Source organism: Phocoena sinus, chromosome 18, assembly GCF_008692025.1.
Source record: "Phocoena sinus isolate mPhoSin1 chromosome 18, mPhoSin1.pri, whole genome shotgun sequence".
In the NCBI taxonomy this organism is placed as follows: Eukaryota; Metazoa; Chordata; class Mammalia; order Artiodactyla; family Phocoenidae; genus Phocoena; species Phocoena sinus.
Window position 1 is genome coordinate 8,577,878 of NC_045780.1, and position 17,618 is coordinate 8,595,495.

The following is a 17,618-nucleotide window of genomic DNA, read 5'->3' on the forward strand; positions in this document are numbered from 1 at the left end:
GCAGGGTCATCTGTTTTCCAACAGATATGAAAATAATCCCAGCTGTTTAAGACATCTGGTGAGCATGTTAGGAGAGCTATTTAAAAGACTCTGTGCCCCACATGAACGATCAGATCACTAGGCTTTAACTCTGTCTAGCCATCGAGGATGTCATTTGAAGACTTCTCTTTCCTTCAGCTGATTGGAAACGACGGTACAGTGACGTCCTCTCTGAAGTCCTTGTACGTCCCATGCAAAAGGACTATGGAAAAGGAGAGAAAATAATCTTACAACTTCCCACAAGAACAGAGTATTTTAGAAATTAACATATATGTGTTTTGTTTTTCACAAAATACAAAAAAGTTTCATATTTATTCCTAACAAACTTAAAAACACATGCTAAAAAGTAATGTCACAGAGCAAAATTGCTGTCTGATTATTGTCTTTAGTTTATAGAGAGCATGGATTCTGCCTGTTACATTTCTATTCTGGCACAGTTACTGTTCCAGGAAGGAATTACTTCTTCGCTACTTTGCATTTTCATTATTGTGTTTGTGTCCTACGATTGCATTAATTTGGTTCCAATTTTATATTTATTCTCAGGGGACTAAATCATCAAAATTTAAATATGCTGTTATATCACAAGTTATTTGAAAGATTTGATGTGTAGTTTAGTTTTTCCATAAAGGTTATTGGTAAATATGTGGTTAAGAATCAGTTATCTATTTAAAGAAGTAAAAATTGAAATAGTTTGTCACTGAATTTATATTTCTCCTTCATATTTGACAACAGGATATCGAAGGTATTAATTACCTTTAAAACATTCCTATTCTCAAGAAAGTAAAAGAAGCTATCTCCATAGAGGTCAGGACCATCAGAGTAATTTTAAAAATCAGAAATGGGTGTACAATTGTATACATTTCAGGATTTTACTTGACATTATGACAAGACTTATTTTGGGAAGCATTTAATTAAAAAAAAAATCAGGGGTGGGCACTCTTGAGAGGAGAAGCATAACTCATCAGAGAGAGAAACTTCCAGATGTCATGCTTGTTAAAGGCACCATCAGTTGTATACATGAAAATCCCATTTTTAAATGCTGAAGGTAGTAATGACTGCGGTGTGTTTCTTACATACTAACGTGTCTGGGCAATTCAGTGAATTCAGTGTCTTAAACGCAGCCCACAGGGACCAAACCCCATGGAACCCAGCTGAATGGCAAGACATATGATAGCGATAGAATGCTATTGCTATTGGCGTTTTCTTTCCAGATACATACCTCTAACTAACATTTAAATCTTCATAAGTTCTCGTAGAACTGGCCAAGCTATAAAAGGCATAAACCTTTAAGAATAATAGGGAGCCATCACCAGGCAGTGATTCAGAAGGCATTGATTTTAGTCTTTGTTCACATATTTGGCCAATTTTTAAACATTTTTTCATAACCTTTGACTTACGTTTAAACTTTGTCTTCAAATTCCAGGGGTGAGAGAAAGCCAAAAATAGATCTTTTCAGGACCTGTGTTGCTGCTATTCCTCGACTGCTTCCTGATGGGATGTCAAAACTTGAACTTATTGACTTGCTGGCGAGGTAGGTGAGAGCTGTAGTGGGCATTATTTGATCAAAATTGATTTTAATCATTTGTCATGATTCCTCAAAAAATAGAATGATTATTAAAAATGGACAGATATTTACTAATTCTAGGTACTATTTGGAGTTCCCAGGAGGAATAAAGAGATGGTTTTGATTTGGGGCTTTTTGTTTTTTTTCCTGCGCTCAAGGGGTTTAAAATTCAACGTAGAAGCAAATCCATAAGGACATAAGGTAACTAGCAATCCAAGGCTTGAAACTGTGCAAATTAATGGCACCAAAAAAATGTGATACATAAAATCAGAGGGTAGAAGGATTACTGTGGACTGGGGACGTCAGCAGATGACTCCCGGGAGATGGTGGAACTTGAATGGCCCTTTGAAGGAAAGATAGGATATAGAAATGTAAAGAGCCCTTTGAAGGAAAGATAGGATGTAGAAATGTAAAGGGAGTGCCATGAGGACAAGCACAGAGGTGGGACCAGGAAATGAGGAGATGAGCCTGGCTGGGAAGAAGTTCATTCAGGATGTGATTCCCAATCTGCGACCAACACCCCCCCCCCAGGGAGGCAAGAAGGTGGGTAACAGGGATCCTAAGCGAATTTTTGTACTTCACTTCCATAGATCATACATTTATGCCGCTCCCCATCTTCCGTAAGAATTCACGGTCCAACTAGAACCTAAAGTTAACTTGCTTTGCTTTGAACGAAAGTATATTATTGTAGTTAAATAAGCTTGACTTTTCTCATGCTGATCTGAAGTTCTAGCTGACAGTGATGCGTGTCTTTAATTTAAAAATCAAAAGTGACTTATTATCTAAGTGCATTTAGAAGGCAAAATCATTAGAAACGGGGTCCTTGGAGGGAATGGAATGAGGAGGAAGACAAGTCATGCTTGCTTTGAAAAAAAAAGAAAGAAAAAGGATTTTAGAAAACCCAATGATAAAAATAAATAGAAATAAGACTTTAGAGGTAGATATTTAATTAATCTTTACTATTAACTGAGGCGTTTGGACTAATGGAGTTTCTAAGCAGGAGAATAACATGATAAAAAAATGTCATTTCGGCTGGTTAATCTGATAATGGCGGAATAGAGGAAAGGCCAGAGAAGGATAACAAATATTGATGCTGATTGGATGAAAGATGCTTTATACATAATCTTTTACCCACATCCTCTAGCCTTCAGAGAGCACCCTTCCCATCAGTATCCAAAAAGTAGCCCAAGCCCTGGTCCCCCGTGACTGCACATCGCCCGGTGGCCGGCCAAGGCTCTGAGTGTCCCCGTGGTGCGCAGTGCGTCCTGGCGATCCTGGTCGTCATGCTCTCTGCTCTGCACAGCCGTTTGGACTCCTGTGCAGAGGGGACCAAATCCCATGGTTGATCACTTCCTGCTATCAGTTAATAGCTTTCATAGCCTGCTGTCCTTCCCCATTCTCTTCACTCCAAATGTGGACAAAGCCACTCCTTTCCCTCTTCTGGTCACACTAGCTCAGGATGGTGCTGGCTTCTGAGGTTTACTGGAGAGCCATTGCTTTGATAACCACCGTATCAAGCTTTGGTGTTGCCTGGCCACAGCCGTCTACCCTTCTAGCTGACTTTTATCACCCATGACCTATAACCGGTTCTCAGCCATCTCCAGGCCATGGGTTCTTCTTTCTTCCCTTGCATGTGTAGGATGAGTTTTAAGAAGAATATGAACTTAAACTACAGTCTAGGCTTTTGCTGAAGCCTAGCAATCAGAATATGAGCCTAGAGCGCCTTATCCGAAGTAGGGGAGCAGTGGGGAAAGAGGGAAGAACAAGCCTGGATCACAAAGGGGCTTCCAGTTCTCGGGGAGGACAAGATTTAAGGAGGAGCGAAGGGTGGATTCCTAGTGAATAACAGACATGGGGATTTGGGGCTTGGGGAGCTGAGGAACAAAGAGACCAAGATACTATAAAGGGCCGTCCACGCTACTGTGGAGTCTCCCAGGATGATGGGGAAGTGCTGAAGAAAAAGAAAAGCTGTGAGACAAGTGCCGGAATTACCCAGAAATGTACAGGAGCAGCCTGTCCATTTGCTGTGGACAACAATGGGGAGGATGGTGTGACTAGGAGACAAGTATTTGCACAGAGGAGGGGCGCTGAGTGAAAGGGCTGCAGGGGGCGTTGAGGAACGAAGGGAACGCCATCTGAGAGATGTGCAGGAGGTGCCCCCCAGCTGGGAATAGTACTGACTCCTTTGGAAATCCTGATTTTTGCTTCCCTGCTTTACCATTTTACTAGCCATTGTGATGCTGACAAATTATTGGGTTGGCCACAAAGTTTGTTCGGGTTTTTCCACAAGACGGTACAGGAAAACCCGAACGAACTTTTAGGCCAACCCAATATTTAACCCCTGTCTTTTTTTTCCTTGGTAGAATTGGAATAATGCTGCCTATCTCATAAGACTGTTGAAAGGGCAAAATGACGTGGCACTTTGGTTAATCGGAGAGAAAATGTGTCAGCAGGGAAAAGACAGTTCTCAGTTAAGCTGAAGTAAAGGGAAAGTTCACTTATTTCATTGAAGTCCTAATTGGTGATGATTATGTAACTAAGCCCTTTGAAATGCTAAGTGTTTTAAATGTCATGCAGCCTTCTGGTACCGTCTCTAATGCTGTTTTGCTGTAAATCTGCGTGGGAGACGCTTACCTCTGGAATCACCTTGGTAGCCTCATCGAGTGACGCCTGGATCTGCAGCCACGGTGCCAGGCTTGTCAGGAGGGAATTCTGTGAGACCCGGTTGGAATGGCAGTGCTATTTATAGTGCCTCGTGTTTATTATTATGTACATTCTTACAAAGCCCAAGGCCATGGGTACTGTTTTTATGAGGGGAAGGAACAAATAAATATACTTGAGAGTTCAAGTCTTAGGGCAGAGTTAAGAAAATGACGGGACTTATATGGGAAGCCTGTGAAGAGGCCTTGTTCATAAGCTTCAAAAGAAGCCAGAGGCCGTTCTCCTCAGGGGAAGGATAACTTGGAGAGCTGGCCCTCACACTGGGTCCATTACCCTATGAGAAAACGAGCCCCTTCTAGATCTCAAGAGGGTCAGAAGTGAAGAAATTGAAGAGCAGTAAATGTGGGTTTCAAGTCTTTAGTCACTTTGTCCCCCTGTAGTCCAGTCACATTTGGATTCATTTGACTCCTGACACAGTCTAGTCAGAGAGGTGTGAGACCTTTTATTTCAGACACTTCCTGGTTGCATCTATGGTGCTTTTTTTTTACTGGAGAAAATCCTGGGTTTTCTTCATACTTGGCAAAATAAGACCAAATGCCATGCAGGCTCACCTGCCCCTCACAGCTTGGTTCCCCGAATAAGGAGTGTCGACTGAATAATAATGCACAGCGTGAGAGTTGTGAGTTAAGTTTTATTTGGGGCAAAATGAGGACTATAGCCCGGGAGACAGCATTTCAGATAGCTCTGAGAAACTGCTCCAAAGAGGTGGGGGGATGCTCAGGATATATGTGATTTTGGTGAAGGGGGAGTACGTGCAGTCAAGCACATATGTTTTGCAGAAGGTTTCTGCCAGTCAGGAGGAGCAGACGTCACCATGAAGGATTTTAGTGCTTTTCTAGATATGACGAGATACAAGAATTGGGCTCATAAAATCTTTTCCTGAAAATATCTAATTATCTGAAGACCCGTCCTGCCAGTTTTTCCCAGAGCACAGAGCGCCTCATTCCTGATCTCCACCCTGAACTCCTTTCAAGGGGTGTCAAAGGTCAGCAGCTGCAGCGGCTCGTGGTTTAATCCTTGTAGAGGTAGATGGCAAGTGCCAATGGCAAGTGCCAGTTTGTAGGTGACAGGAGTTTCAAGGTTATGTCCCCCATAACTGTCCCCAGGCTCCCTTCCCAGCTGTTCACGTATTGGCTAAATACCCCAGACACTCTAATCTCAGAGTTGTATTAGTAGGTTTACCATAACAATGGCTTACAGACCGAAACAGACAAAGAAGGTGGAGCTCACTTTTCTCCTTGGCAGTCGCCATCATTTTTGTGTCTCCTCCCAGGTGTTTCCTGCTCTACCCTTGAGCACAGGAAGGACCTTTTCCCCTAACAGTCTACAGGCTCCTGTCCTCTGTCCCTTCCTGCAGCACTGTAGATGCACTAAGGGTTTGCTGTTCCATGTTTGGCCTCCTTTCAGAAATCTGAAATAGGGTTGTGAGAATTAAACAATGCATATAAATCACTTAACATCGTGCCTAGAACACAGTAAGCTCTCAGCAAATGTTAGTTATTATTTTTAGGCATCTTTAAACATGAATAACATATTATACCACGATGTACAATGCACTTTCATATACTTTATGTTAGGAAAGCTGGGGACATATGCATTCCTATTTTCGGACAAAGAGATTGAACTTCAGAAGAGTAAAGTTGGTTGCCCAAATGTACAGAATTTTCCAGAAGCCAAATAGAAGTGACAAATGTCATTGGTTTTATACAAAACGGCAAACATTTTGTGCAGTGTTTCTTTACAGCTTGAGGAACTTTCTGAGGTAATGCATATACAATTTCATGATCTTTAGTGGTATCTGAAAGCTATTTATCATTTACTGTTTATCATTCAGTCTTCAGCCTTTGTGTAGTGGGGGGCGGCTAGCTGTTTTGAGTAGCTGGGTGAGAACTGTAGACTCAATAGCATATATTGCCTCGATAAACCACTTAATCTTATTACTTTATTTTAATTGAGATGCAATTCAAAGCCCTGTAGAAAGGTGGGAGCTCGTTCTTTTTTTTTTTAATAAAGTTCCCATTTAATTTTATTTATTTATTTTTTCGGGAGGGGCCACGCCACGCGGCATGTGGGATCTTAGTTCCCTGACCAGGGTTGAACCCACACCCCCTAAATTGGAAGCACGGAGTCTTTTTTTTTTTTTTTAAACATCTTTATTGGAGTATAATTGCTTTGCAATGGTGTGTTAGTTTCTGCTGTATAACAAAGTGAATCAGCTATACGTATACATACATCCCCATATCCCCTCCCTCTAGCGTCTCCCTCCCACCCTCCCTATCCCACCCCTCTAGGTGGTCACAAGAAGCACGGAGTCTTAACCACTGGACCACCAGGGAAGTACCGGGAGTTCATTCTTTAATACCTTAGAGAAGAAGTTTCCGCCACTTCTGGTGAACATGCCAGAGGTTAACAGTCCACTGGTCAGCAAGTCCCTCCTTTTGGAAACCTTTGTCTCCAGGGCTTCACTTCTAAACCATTTCTTCCTCTGCTGCCCTTGGTGACGTTAGGGGGAACAGGTCCCTCACCACTGCCTGATAACCTTGTGTCAGTCCTGCCAGAGCTGAGAGGAGGCTGTTCCTCCTAATGGATCTTTTCTTCTGGGTATAGTTTGTGAATTTGAAGTCACTCCCTTTTCCTTCATGCACCTCTAGCAACACAATTCTTCACAGCGACTGAGCTGATTCCATCTGAACCTGAGCTCACCTCTACGAAAGTGTTTCTGTTCAGTCGTTTGTCTGATCTGACCAACCAAGAAGGCGGCCTTGCTCAAGTTCTGGGTTTTCCCCCTTTTACCCACATCCTTACTTAGTGTAAGTGCTCCTCACACCACACCCCCGTCCTAGATCACTCCAAGCAGGGCCTCGGGACTGTTGGCTCATGCAGAATGTCGCCGCCTGGTTAATCAGGCCAGGCTGGTCCGTGAGCCTCATGGCAGCTGCTGGGGAAGGACAGATGCAGTTGATGTTGGCAGTAACGGTTTCTTTTGAGATGCTTCACTGCTGTGTCACGGTGGAGTCCCTTCAGGCCCCGTTGGTGGTTTTGTGTGTAACCATATACCCGTGGCCCCATTATAAGCTCCTGGAAACCAGATCAGTGTCTTAGAAATTTTTCCTCGGATCCCCCAACCTAGTCAGACTTCCTGAGCTGCCTTCTCTGAACGTCTCTCTTCTCTTTGAATTGCTGCCACCAGACTCTCACAGGACTGTTGTTTATTGTCATCACAGTTGTTCACAGGCAAGAACCTGTCCTTTCTTTTCTGGCTTCTCAGTGGGATGACCCTGCAGGAGTTTGGGGGATGTCCTCTCCTCAGCCACTCCTTGCTGGACCAGCAGGCATTGTGAGACTGTAAATAGGTCGGTCAGCATCATGCAGGATGGCTGAGCATCTTTCTCCTTTAACTGAATCTTCTTCTCCTTTTTCATTAACCAAAATTTTTTTTTCCTGTTTTCTGTTTTATAATGTTAAATCCCATGTGCTTCACAAGATGATCTGTGATTATCTGGTTAAAATCTAACAAAAGTAAAAATGAGGAAGATCTGGGTGGAAGAAACGGCGGCTGTATCTGATAGGCAGCTCCCTACTTCGACTCTCCAAGGAATGACACAGGGGCGGGGCTCTGGCTCTTCTCGCAACTTCTTCTTCTCCCTCGCCTGTTGCCACTCAGACTTGCCTTGATACGTTATTTTCACTCCATCTCAGTTCTGTGACACTGGACCTTTTTCTTCCACAAATATTCCACGTTTATTATCAACTGGGCCTTTTATTCCCAAAGCTCCCTCCCCTCCCTGGTCCTGTCTCTTCGTACTCCAGGAATATTTTTGAGTGTTCTCACTGGTGAGGCATGTGAATACCACGATTTCAAGAGGAGTGTCACCAAAAATAGCAAGAGCTGTACCACCTTGGGGTCTCAGAGTCCTTAAAATGATCCTGCACTGTTGGTTTAAAGTTAAGGCAGCTTCCAGATTGCAAAGTGCGAATGATGCCAAACTTAGACGAAGAGTAGAATTAATCTCATTGGAAATCTGAAAGTATTGGCCCTTCTTTAAAAGCTTCATCTAAATAGGCCATGGCATGGTTTTTATTTTGACTTTTGACCCTAAAGATATGTGCTTGCCTAGTTTCATGTGTGTAATAAAATAGCACAAACTGGGTGGCTTAAATAACAGAAATTTATTGTCTCACAGTTCCACAGGCTAGAAGTCATCAGGGTTGCTTTCTTCTGAGGCTGTGAGAGAGAATCTATTTTATGCCTCTCTCCTAGCTTCTGGGGGTTTCTGGCATAGTTTGGCCTTCCTTGGTTCATAGAAGCATCACCCTGATCTCTGCCTTTGTCTTTACTCGGTGTTCTCCCTGTGTGCGTCTGTCTCCACATCTCCCCTTCTTATAAGGACACCAGCCATACGGATTTTACCCTACTCCAGCATGACCTCATCCTAATTTAGCTAATTGCATCTGCAATGACCTTATACCCAAATAATGTAAAATTCTCAGGTGCTGAGTGTGTGGATTTCAACATGTGAATTTGGGAGGAGACACAACCCGTAACAATGAACAATACCATTACCATCAGTTAACATTTGCTGAGTGCCTCCTGTTCCTGTCCTTAAAAGGTGTTTCATCATCTGCAGAAGCTTATTCTCTAAGACATTGAGGACTATAGACAGGTATAAATGTAATAAATTGGAACAATAAACTTAAGATGGAAACATGACCTCAAGTGTTTTCCGTAAATTAGTGTTTTCAAACCATGGGCTGCAAAGGTGGCTGGAAGCTGCTTGTAGATTGAAGGAATGTTTCCTCTCACATGAAGCTTTACCCAGCTTCAACCAGAACAACTCGGTTTTTTCTTTTTAATAAATAAATAAATTTATTTACTTACTTATGGCCGTGTTGGGTCTTTGTTGCTGCGTGCAGGCTTTCTCTAGTTGCGGCGAGCGGGGGCTACTCTTTGTTGCAGTGTGCGGGCGTCATTGCGGTGGCTTCTCTTGTTGCGGAGCATAGGCTCTAGGCACACGGCCTCAGTTTCTCTGCGGCATGTGGGATCGTCCAGGACCAGGGCTCGAACCCCTGTCCCCCTGCAGGCGGATTCCTAACCACTGTGCCACCAGGGAAGTCCCACAACTCGGTTGTACTATATACTAGAGCTCTACATAAAATTTTTTGAAAAAAAAAAAAAAAAATGGAGCCGCTGATTAAAATACAAAGAAAATTTGTAAATTCCTGCCTTAGTCCTTAACTAGAAGCCCAGGTTAAAGACCTCTGTGTGTTATTTCAGCAACTATGACCTACTTAACAACTATAGACTTAATAGCAAGTCTGCCCTGAAGGATTAGCTCAGCTCTTCCTTCTCAGCAGTTTTGTAGAGCTTAACTTGCTTTTGGAACAGAAAATATATCTTCCCTGACTTGGTATATATCTGCTCATTAATGAGCTTTTGTCTGGTTTATATTGTCAAATTTGGACCAATTAGTGTACTTTATACTCTAGAGAATAAGAAGGGTATTCAGTATCAAGTTTTTGAAATACTACCTATTCAAAAATATGTAAGTGTATCAGACCTGTTTTATGGAGAAAACTTTGGATTAAAGATGAGAAGTCCTGGGTTGGAATCCTGGACTTTGAGGAAATTCCTTAACCACTCTGGTTCACAGTTTCTTTTTCTGTTGGTTGAAGATACTTCGTTCGTCCTATTTAATGGGGGCCCCGGTTGACTTGGCCAGCTTCTTCTTTGACACTGAACAATTCCAGGATGCTGAGTCCTGGAAATTCTGTCTCCTGGGTATCTTTGCTCTCCACCTCTCCCTTCCTTACTACTTCTCTGCCTTGGGTCAGGCCCCCGCCACTTGGTGCCTGAGTCACTGCAGTGACCTCCCAGCCGGTCTCTGCCCTCAGTCTTGTGACTCCTCCAAGGCATCCTGCATGTTCCTGCCTAACTTTCTTTTCTCAGATGTGAGTCTAATCATGTTACTTCCCTTGTAACTTTCTGAATACAGTTCCTTTCCTTCTCATAGTAAGAGCTAACCTGTACTGAGTGCCTACCGCATGCTCCTTGTGGTACGAAACGCTGTTCATAGATCATCTCAATGAACCTCACAACAGGTTTATGAGACACAAGTACAGCTATTATCCCCATGTTCCAAATGAGGCTCTGAGGCTTAGAGAGGTTAAGTAAGTGGCATGAGGTCACATAGCTAATGCATGATCAGGCATTCTGATCCCAGAGCACTCACACTTAACGTCTCCCTGCTGTGTTGCCTCCTTGGGTGGCCCACAGACCCTCCAGCAAGCCACTCCTGCTCTCTCTCCAGGACTGTCTCATACCTCGCTCTTGCTAACACCCTACCCAGTAAACACAGCCATACCGTACTCCATATCCTGAATCTTAGGAGGGCCTGAATCTTAGGAGGGCCTGAATCTTAGGAGGACCTCAAAAATACTTGTTTATTAAATAAGTGAATGAATGAATCTATAAAGCATGATGTTAACTATAAACGCTCCATACCAATGTTGAGATTTATTTAATAATATTATTATGATGTTCTGGCTTAAACCATAAATACACTGATATTATTTCAGTTGACAAACTCGGGATTTCCCAACTTTGCCAGCATTTTAGGTCAGAGAATTCTTTGTCATAGGAGTTGTCATGTGCATTGTAGGATGTTTAACAGCATCCCTGGCTTCTGCCTACTACATAGATACCAGGAGCACACTCCAAGTTGTGACAACCAATAATGTTTGTAGACGTTACCAAAACTCCCTTCGTGGGGGCCAAACCAATTGAGGACAACTGGCCTAACTTTTAATTACTCATTTTCACTGAACTTCTGGATGAGTCCCTTAGTTTCTCCAGGACCATCCTTAAAAGTGGTAAGGTTTGATACTAATTTATTCTGTAGTCAGTAATGTATTAAAAAGAATTCACGTACAGGTAAGTGCAACATGGTATCTCGGATTGCATTCCGACACAGGAAGGACATTGATGGAACACGGGTGAAATCTGAATAAAATCTGTATTTTAGATAATAGCATTGTACCGATGTTAACTTCTCAGTTTTGATCACGTACCGTGGTTATATAAGATGTTAACATTAGGGGAGCTGAGTGAAAATTATAATAATATATTAGGGGAGAGTGACCCATTTCTCAGATACAGTAGAAGGCTCTGGCCTTATATATGTTCCTTTACAGATATAGAAGAAAAACTGATAAAGTAAATGACTTCATTGTCTTTATTCATCTCACAGGCTCTCTATTCACATGGACGATGAACTGCGACATATTGCACAAAATTCTCTTCAGGGTTTACTTGTTGACTTCTCAGACTGGAGGGAAGACGTCCTATTTGGCTTTACCAACTTCCTGCTCCGGGAAGTGAATGACATGCATCACACACTCCTTGATTCATCCCTCAAGTTACTGCTGCAGCTCCTCACCCAGTGGAAACTGGTCATACAAACTCAAGGAAAAGTCTACGAACAAACCAACAAGATCAGAAATTCAGAGGTGATTTTCACCCTTTGCCCACGAATTTATATTCTTTATGTTGCACATATATAAATAAGTTGCAGCCCAGAGAACCTTGTGGTTCTTACCTTCAGCTACCTAGAGATGGCCCTAAGTTTTTCCATCTGCCTAAATTGTGGCCAAGAGATTCAGGGCATCGTATGCCACCTCGGGTTAGCTTTATTAACATTAGCAAGGCCATTTATGGAGCAGAAAAGGATGTTTTTTTCAGAGAATCATGATTATAAGTCTATTTGTAAGAGCAAATGACCATAGGGAAGAGATACAGAGCTGGGTATGAATATGGATCTAGATATGGATATGGATCTAGAGCTGGATGTGGATGTGTATCTAGATTTGGATATGAATATGGATATGGATCTAGATCTGGATATGACTCTAGAGCAGATATAGATATAGATATGAATATGGATATAGAGTTGGATATGGATATATAAAAGTTAGCTGCCCACCAGTGTTTTCCCCCTAGTCAGCAACAAATTGGTTGCTTTCTCCAATATCCAGAGAAGAAAGAAGTCTTGTGGTTTCTTTATTCTTCCCTGCCTCAGTCCTGAATGGTAAAAATCAATGATACCATTTTGAAGAGCAGGTTGAGGAGGAGTGTTGTCAAATGAGAACCAGGGCTGTGTGACTTGGTGTTGGCAATGAGCAGACAGAGAAGGGGTCTGGCTGGAGAAGAGCTTAGCTGAGGGTCTGAGGAATGTCGAGGTTTGGGAAGTATGATAGCATTTAGGGTCCCACATGGGCTAACCTCAGAGATGAGCTTCAGGGCATTACTCCTTCCTTGTGTCCTACACTTGCCAAAAGATGACAGGGAGGAAAACAAGGATTACCTATGCTTGAAAAAGGGAGACTGAAATGGAGGTGGAATCTGCCCTGTTGTCTGGCGTGCTTTTGTTTGAGACTCATTCGGTTTGGGAACTTTCGGAACCCATCTCATTAACATGCAAAACCCGGATTAAAATCTAACATGAAAAGAAGTCTGATTAGCAAATCAATGTTTGAAAATTCAATTTAGTAGTAACTAAAATAGAGAATTCTCTATAGAGAATTTAAGTAAAGCCAAATTAGGGCACTTTAATTAAATATACAGTGTCATCTCAAATGGTACGGATGGAAGCAGTTTTGTTTTTATTCCTGCTAATAACCTTTGAAAAGTTATTCCTTATCAGAGGTAACAGAGGGCTGATGGTATTCCAAAGTGACAGTTGGTCTGAAAATAAAAAGGGATCTGTGATATTTCATGAATAATAATGAATTCATAGACGTGTGTGGTTCTAAGCTGGTATAATTTATTTTAGTATTACAAGGTCAAACATGCCAGAAGGTGTACATAGAAGAGTGGCTGCTTCTTCCACTGTTGTTTTTCTGAACATAGAATGTTGTTCTTACTGCACAATAGCTCATTGCCAATGGCTCCAGCCACCGAATCCATTCGGAGCGAGGTCCCCACTGCAGTGTACTCCATGCCGTGGAAGGCTTTGCTCTGGTTTTACTCTGCAGTTTCCAGGTGGCCACTCGCAAACTGTCTGTTTTAATACTCAAGGAAATTCGAGCTTTATTCATCGCCCTGGGTCAGCCTGAGGTATGGATTATTTTTCTGAATTTTCCAATTCATATCTTTCAACAGTTTCAAAGTTTAGGTTAAAAACTGTAAAGAATGCATTACTATTTTATGTACTTTCATGTCCCATGATGTCAACAAATAATTTTTGATTCAGGGTGGGTTTTTTTTTGTTTGGTTTTGTTTTTTGCGGTACGTGGGCCTCTCACTGTTGTGGCCTCTCCCGTTGCGGAGCACAGGCTCCGGACGCGCAGGCTCAGCAGCCATGGCTCACGGGCCCAGCTGCTCCGCGGCATGTGGGATCTTCCCGGTCCGGGGCACAAACCCGTGTCCCCTGTCTGCATCAGCAGGCAGACTCTCAACCACTGTGCAACCAGGGAAGCCCAGGGTGGGTTTTTAATTATGAAATCGTATTCTTGACCTACAAGAGCTAAGTCATATATTCTGAGGGCACAAGAATAGACTATTCCTGATTCTCTAAGAGGTGGTGCTTTGTGAAGAAGTGAATCTTAGGCTTCAGTTATAGATCATTTTCTTTCATAATGTTCAACGTACATAGAATTAAGAAGATATTGCATTTATATTAGAGAACGAACTTGTGAAAACCATGCATCCCGTTTAAAAAGAGCAAGGTACCAAACAGTCTGGCTTACTGAAAATTGTAGAAAAATGGCATCACAAGAAAATATGTCCACTTGAGATGGGAGAAGTAAGCTGTCTAATAACCATGACTGACTCCAGTTATTCTCCTGCACTTGGTCAAGGGCTGTACACCCTTGTTTAGATGTTAAGTTTCATTGCCTGTCGGCACAGGTGGCCAAACTCTCTCCACAAGTTGATGAAAGAAGGACCAGCTTTTTATGTGACATACTTCTTTAGAAAAATACTACTTTCTGTTTTCTTGTTTTAAGTCTCTAATCTTGGTTTCATGATCCTTAAAATGATCAGTGTCTTCCCAAAATATTTTCGAATGTATCCCAATCGTTTCTGTTCACATTTCTGCAGCAAGCTTTCTGATGTATTTTAGGACATCTCTGGGATCTGGTGAATGGATCTCTAGGACATGCTGCATTTTGATAAACCTCCATTAAATCTCTAATTATGAAATAATGATAATAATAATTGCCATGTATGTGTCAGGCAGTGAGCTGTGCTTTATACATATTATCTCACTGAACCCTCACAATAACTTAAGAATTGGTACTGTTATTTTTCCCATAGTGCAGATTCTGAGACTGAGGTTTAGGGGGCTTAAACGCCTTACCCAAAATCAACAACTAGGATGTGGTAGAGCTAGAATTGAAAACCAGATATACGTGCCTCTTCAGCCCAGGTTCTTAAACTGCTATTCCAGCCGACTGTGTTAAGAATATTTCTCATATGGTGCTTTCTTTGACCAGCCACAGCTTTTTTGTGTGTGTAATTTTTTTTATTGAGGTATAATTGACATACAACATTATTAGTTTCAAGTGTACAATATAATGATTCCATAGTTGTACATATTGTGGAATGTTCACCACAATAAGTAGTTAATATCCATCACCATTCGTAGCTACAGGATTTTTTTTTTCCTGTGATGAGGGCTTTTAAGATCTACTCTCTTAGCAGCTTTCAAATATGCGATAGTCTTGTTCACTGTAGTCGCCATGCTGTGCATTACATCTGCATGACGTATTTATTTTATACCTGGAAGTTTATACCTTTTGATTCCTTTACCCATTTTGCCACCCCTCCCCCCCGCCTCTGGGAACCAACCAATCCGGTCTCTGTATCTACAGGCTTGGTTTTTTGTTGTTTGGTTCTTTTTCAGCCACAGCCTTTTTGAAACCATTCTCATTCGTACATGAATAAGGACATTCCGAAGCTTTCCTATAGGGCTGCTAAGTAAATAATTTCATATTTCTGAGCCTTTCTGTGATAAAGGATGGCAAACACACATGTTCATGTATATACGCACTATCATGTAGGAGAATTTCCTGTAAGATACTCTCTCCTGTGCTTTTTTCCAATTTGCTTCTTTTACCAAATAGCTGTGCACAACATAGATACTACAGAGAGTGTGTGGTCAGTCTCCTGTGCAGTTTCTTTGGGACTGAAATGCAATCACAGTCAACAATTTACCAGTTATTTTAGCAGATCAGTGACTTGAGTAAGTAGCATTTTCATGGCTTTTCCATTTTCTAAAATTAATGACAACGTGAACACTTTAGTGAATAATGTGTGATGCTGAGATTTAGATTCCAGTCCAAATAACTGTATGTGCGTGAGTTTTTGAAATTCAGGTACGTGTCTTTTCAGTACAACGTCAAATTGGAGCTCTAATTATCTTCCGCTGAAACTTGTAAGACTAAACTCAGAATCCTAGGGAGTTTTACCCACTACCTTTCACCACCGTGGCACTCACTTTTCTGTGAGAAAACCCTTATCACTACCTTGCAAGCTGTTATGCTTCACATGCTGGACAAAGGCGGTGGAGAGGGTGGAAGGATTCGTTTTCCCGTGGAGAGTAATCGTCTCCTTTATGTACAGGACGATGACAGGCCTATGATTGATGTCATGGATCAGCTAAGTTCTTCCATTCTCGAAAGTTTTATTCACGTAGCAGCTTCGGATTCAGTAAGTACACGTTTGATCCTGATTGTTGATAGTTCTTAAGTATAAGCTCTGGGCCTGGCTGGAAAAGAGACACAAAGAAAAATGATAGGGAAGAATTCTGGGATTTTATGTCAGGTTAATAAACAAAAGTCCTTAGGGAAACAAGACTAGCCTTTCAAATACTAGCTCAGGAGACCTTCAGATAAATTTAAATCAAAATTTGAGTCTGAGGAAGATAGATAAAGTTTTGCAAATTGCAATTTCAAGAATTGCTCAAGGTTCTTTCAGAAAATTAATTTGCTTTATTTATTACACTTAATGCTATATAACCTACATTTATGTGTTGTTTTACAGTTTACAAGGTGCTTTCACATTTAGTATCTATTTTGACCCTCATAGGTATTGAAACTCAAAAACATTAAGGGGCAGGGCTGTAGTCACACAGAGTCTCAGGGCCTGGACTTGACCCTCTCTGGACTCTGAATCTCGTAGAGGTTTATCTGCTACACAAATACATTCTTTGTTTTAAAGAGCATATTGGCAGCTTTCAATTTCTGATGAAGTAGAAGGAAAATTGAAACCGATTTTAATTACCTGATTTTTTTTTTTTAATTAGTAAAGCACAGTTATGGGACTTGGATTGATTTTAGCTAAGTAGCTGAAGAGAGGCAGGGCACATCTGCAGAATCCACATTGCCAATGCGCCTTGTATATTCTGATCAAATAACTATAAATGAATATAAACATATTTGGCAAAGAGCTATAAATAAATATAAAACCTAAAGGCACCTGTGAGCTTTTTAATGACCTTTTCTAACCAAGAGTGAACACAGATCCCTATTTTTAGCAACCCTGTTCTTGCTTATGGTTGGAATATTAATGATAATTACTAAAACTATTAGCCAAGCAGTGCTGACCTTAGCAGTGATAGTGAATACCTCTACCTCTTCTTTTAGAAATTCAGATTGTTTTGACACTGAATGGAAGAGTCAGGCGTAATTGTTTTATATACATATCTTGTTTCCCTGCAGATTATGTTCTGTTCCTGTGATTTTGTTCTGTGTTTATCAGAGTCTGAATCTTGAGCCTGGGTAACCAGATCAGCAGTACTGCACGTAGGAAGATGCACTGAAGGGGGAGAAGAGGCGTGGGGGGAAGTAGCGCCTGCTTTGTGCCAGGTTTTGACATCCCTTATCTCATGTCATCCACTTAAAGATTAAGTGTGGTCAGCATTATAATTTCCAAGTCAAAAATTAATCAGACAGAGACTCTGGGGTGTTCAGAAATGTTCCTATGTCAGGGCCTTTGGGCAGAGCCAGTGTTGGAGCCTTAAGTCTCTGGCTCTGAAGCTGAAGCTGCGCCTCTTCAGCCCATTAACCATGGAGGCCCCAGGTGCAGCACTCTGGCGCGTGGGAACTCAGAGACCCAGCAGATAAAATGGGTCACTTTAAATGCCTGACAAACGTAACAGCGATTTTCCCTCCACGTACGACAGCTAGACTACTTGAAACTTGGTCTTCCCTCAGCTTTGATACTCTGGACTTAAAAGAGAATGAAATATAAGACATTATGTGGTATCAATATATAAATATATGTCTCTATATAATA

At 41.7% G+C, this 17,618-nt stretch overlaps 1 protein-coding gene across 6 annotated transcripts in view; it reads left to right on the forward strand.

Moving 5' to 3' along the window:
• Nucleotides 1-17,618, forward strand: part of FRY (FRY microtubule binding protein) — a 423,367-nt gene that overhangs the window by 299,543 nt on the left and 106,206 nt on the right. For all 6 annotated transcript variants that reach the window (XM_032611303.1, XM_032611301.1, XM_032611304.1 and 3 more), the window contains 4 exons: nt 1,463-1,570; nt 11,572-11,830; nt 13,254-13,436; nt 15,945-16,031. In XM_032611303.1, the coding sequence (XP_032467194.1) occupies nt 1,463-1,570; nt 11,572-11,830; nt 13,254-13,436; nt 15,945-16,031 (637 nt within the window). The remainder of the gene's footprint in view (nt 1-1,462; nt 1,571-11,571; nt 11,831-13,253; nt 13,437-15,944; nt 16,032-17,618) is intronic.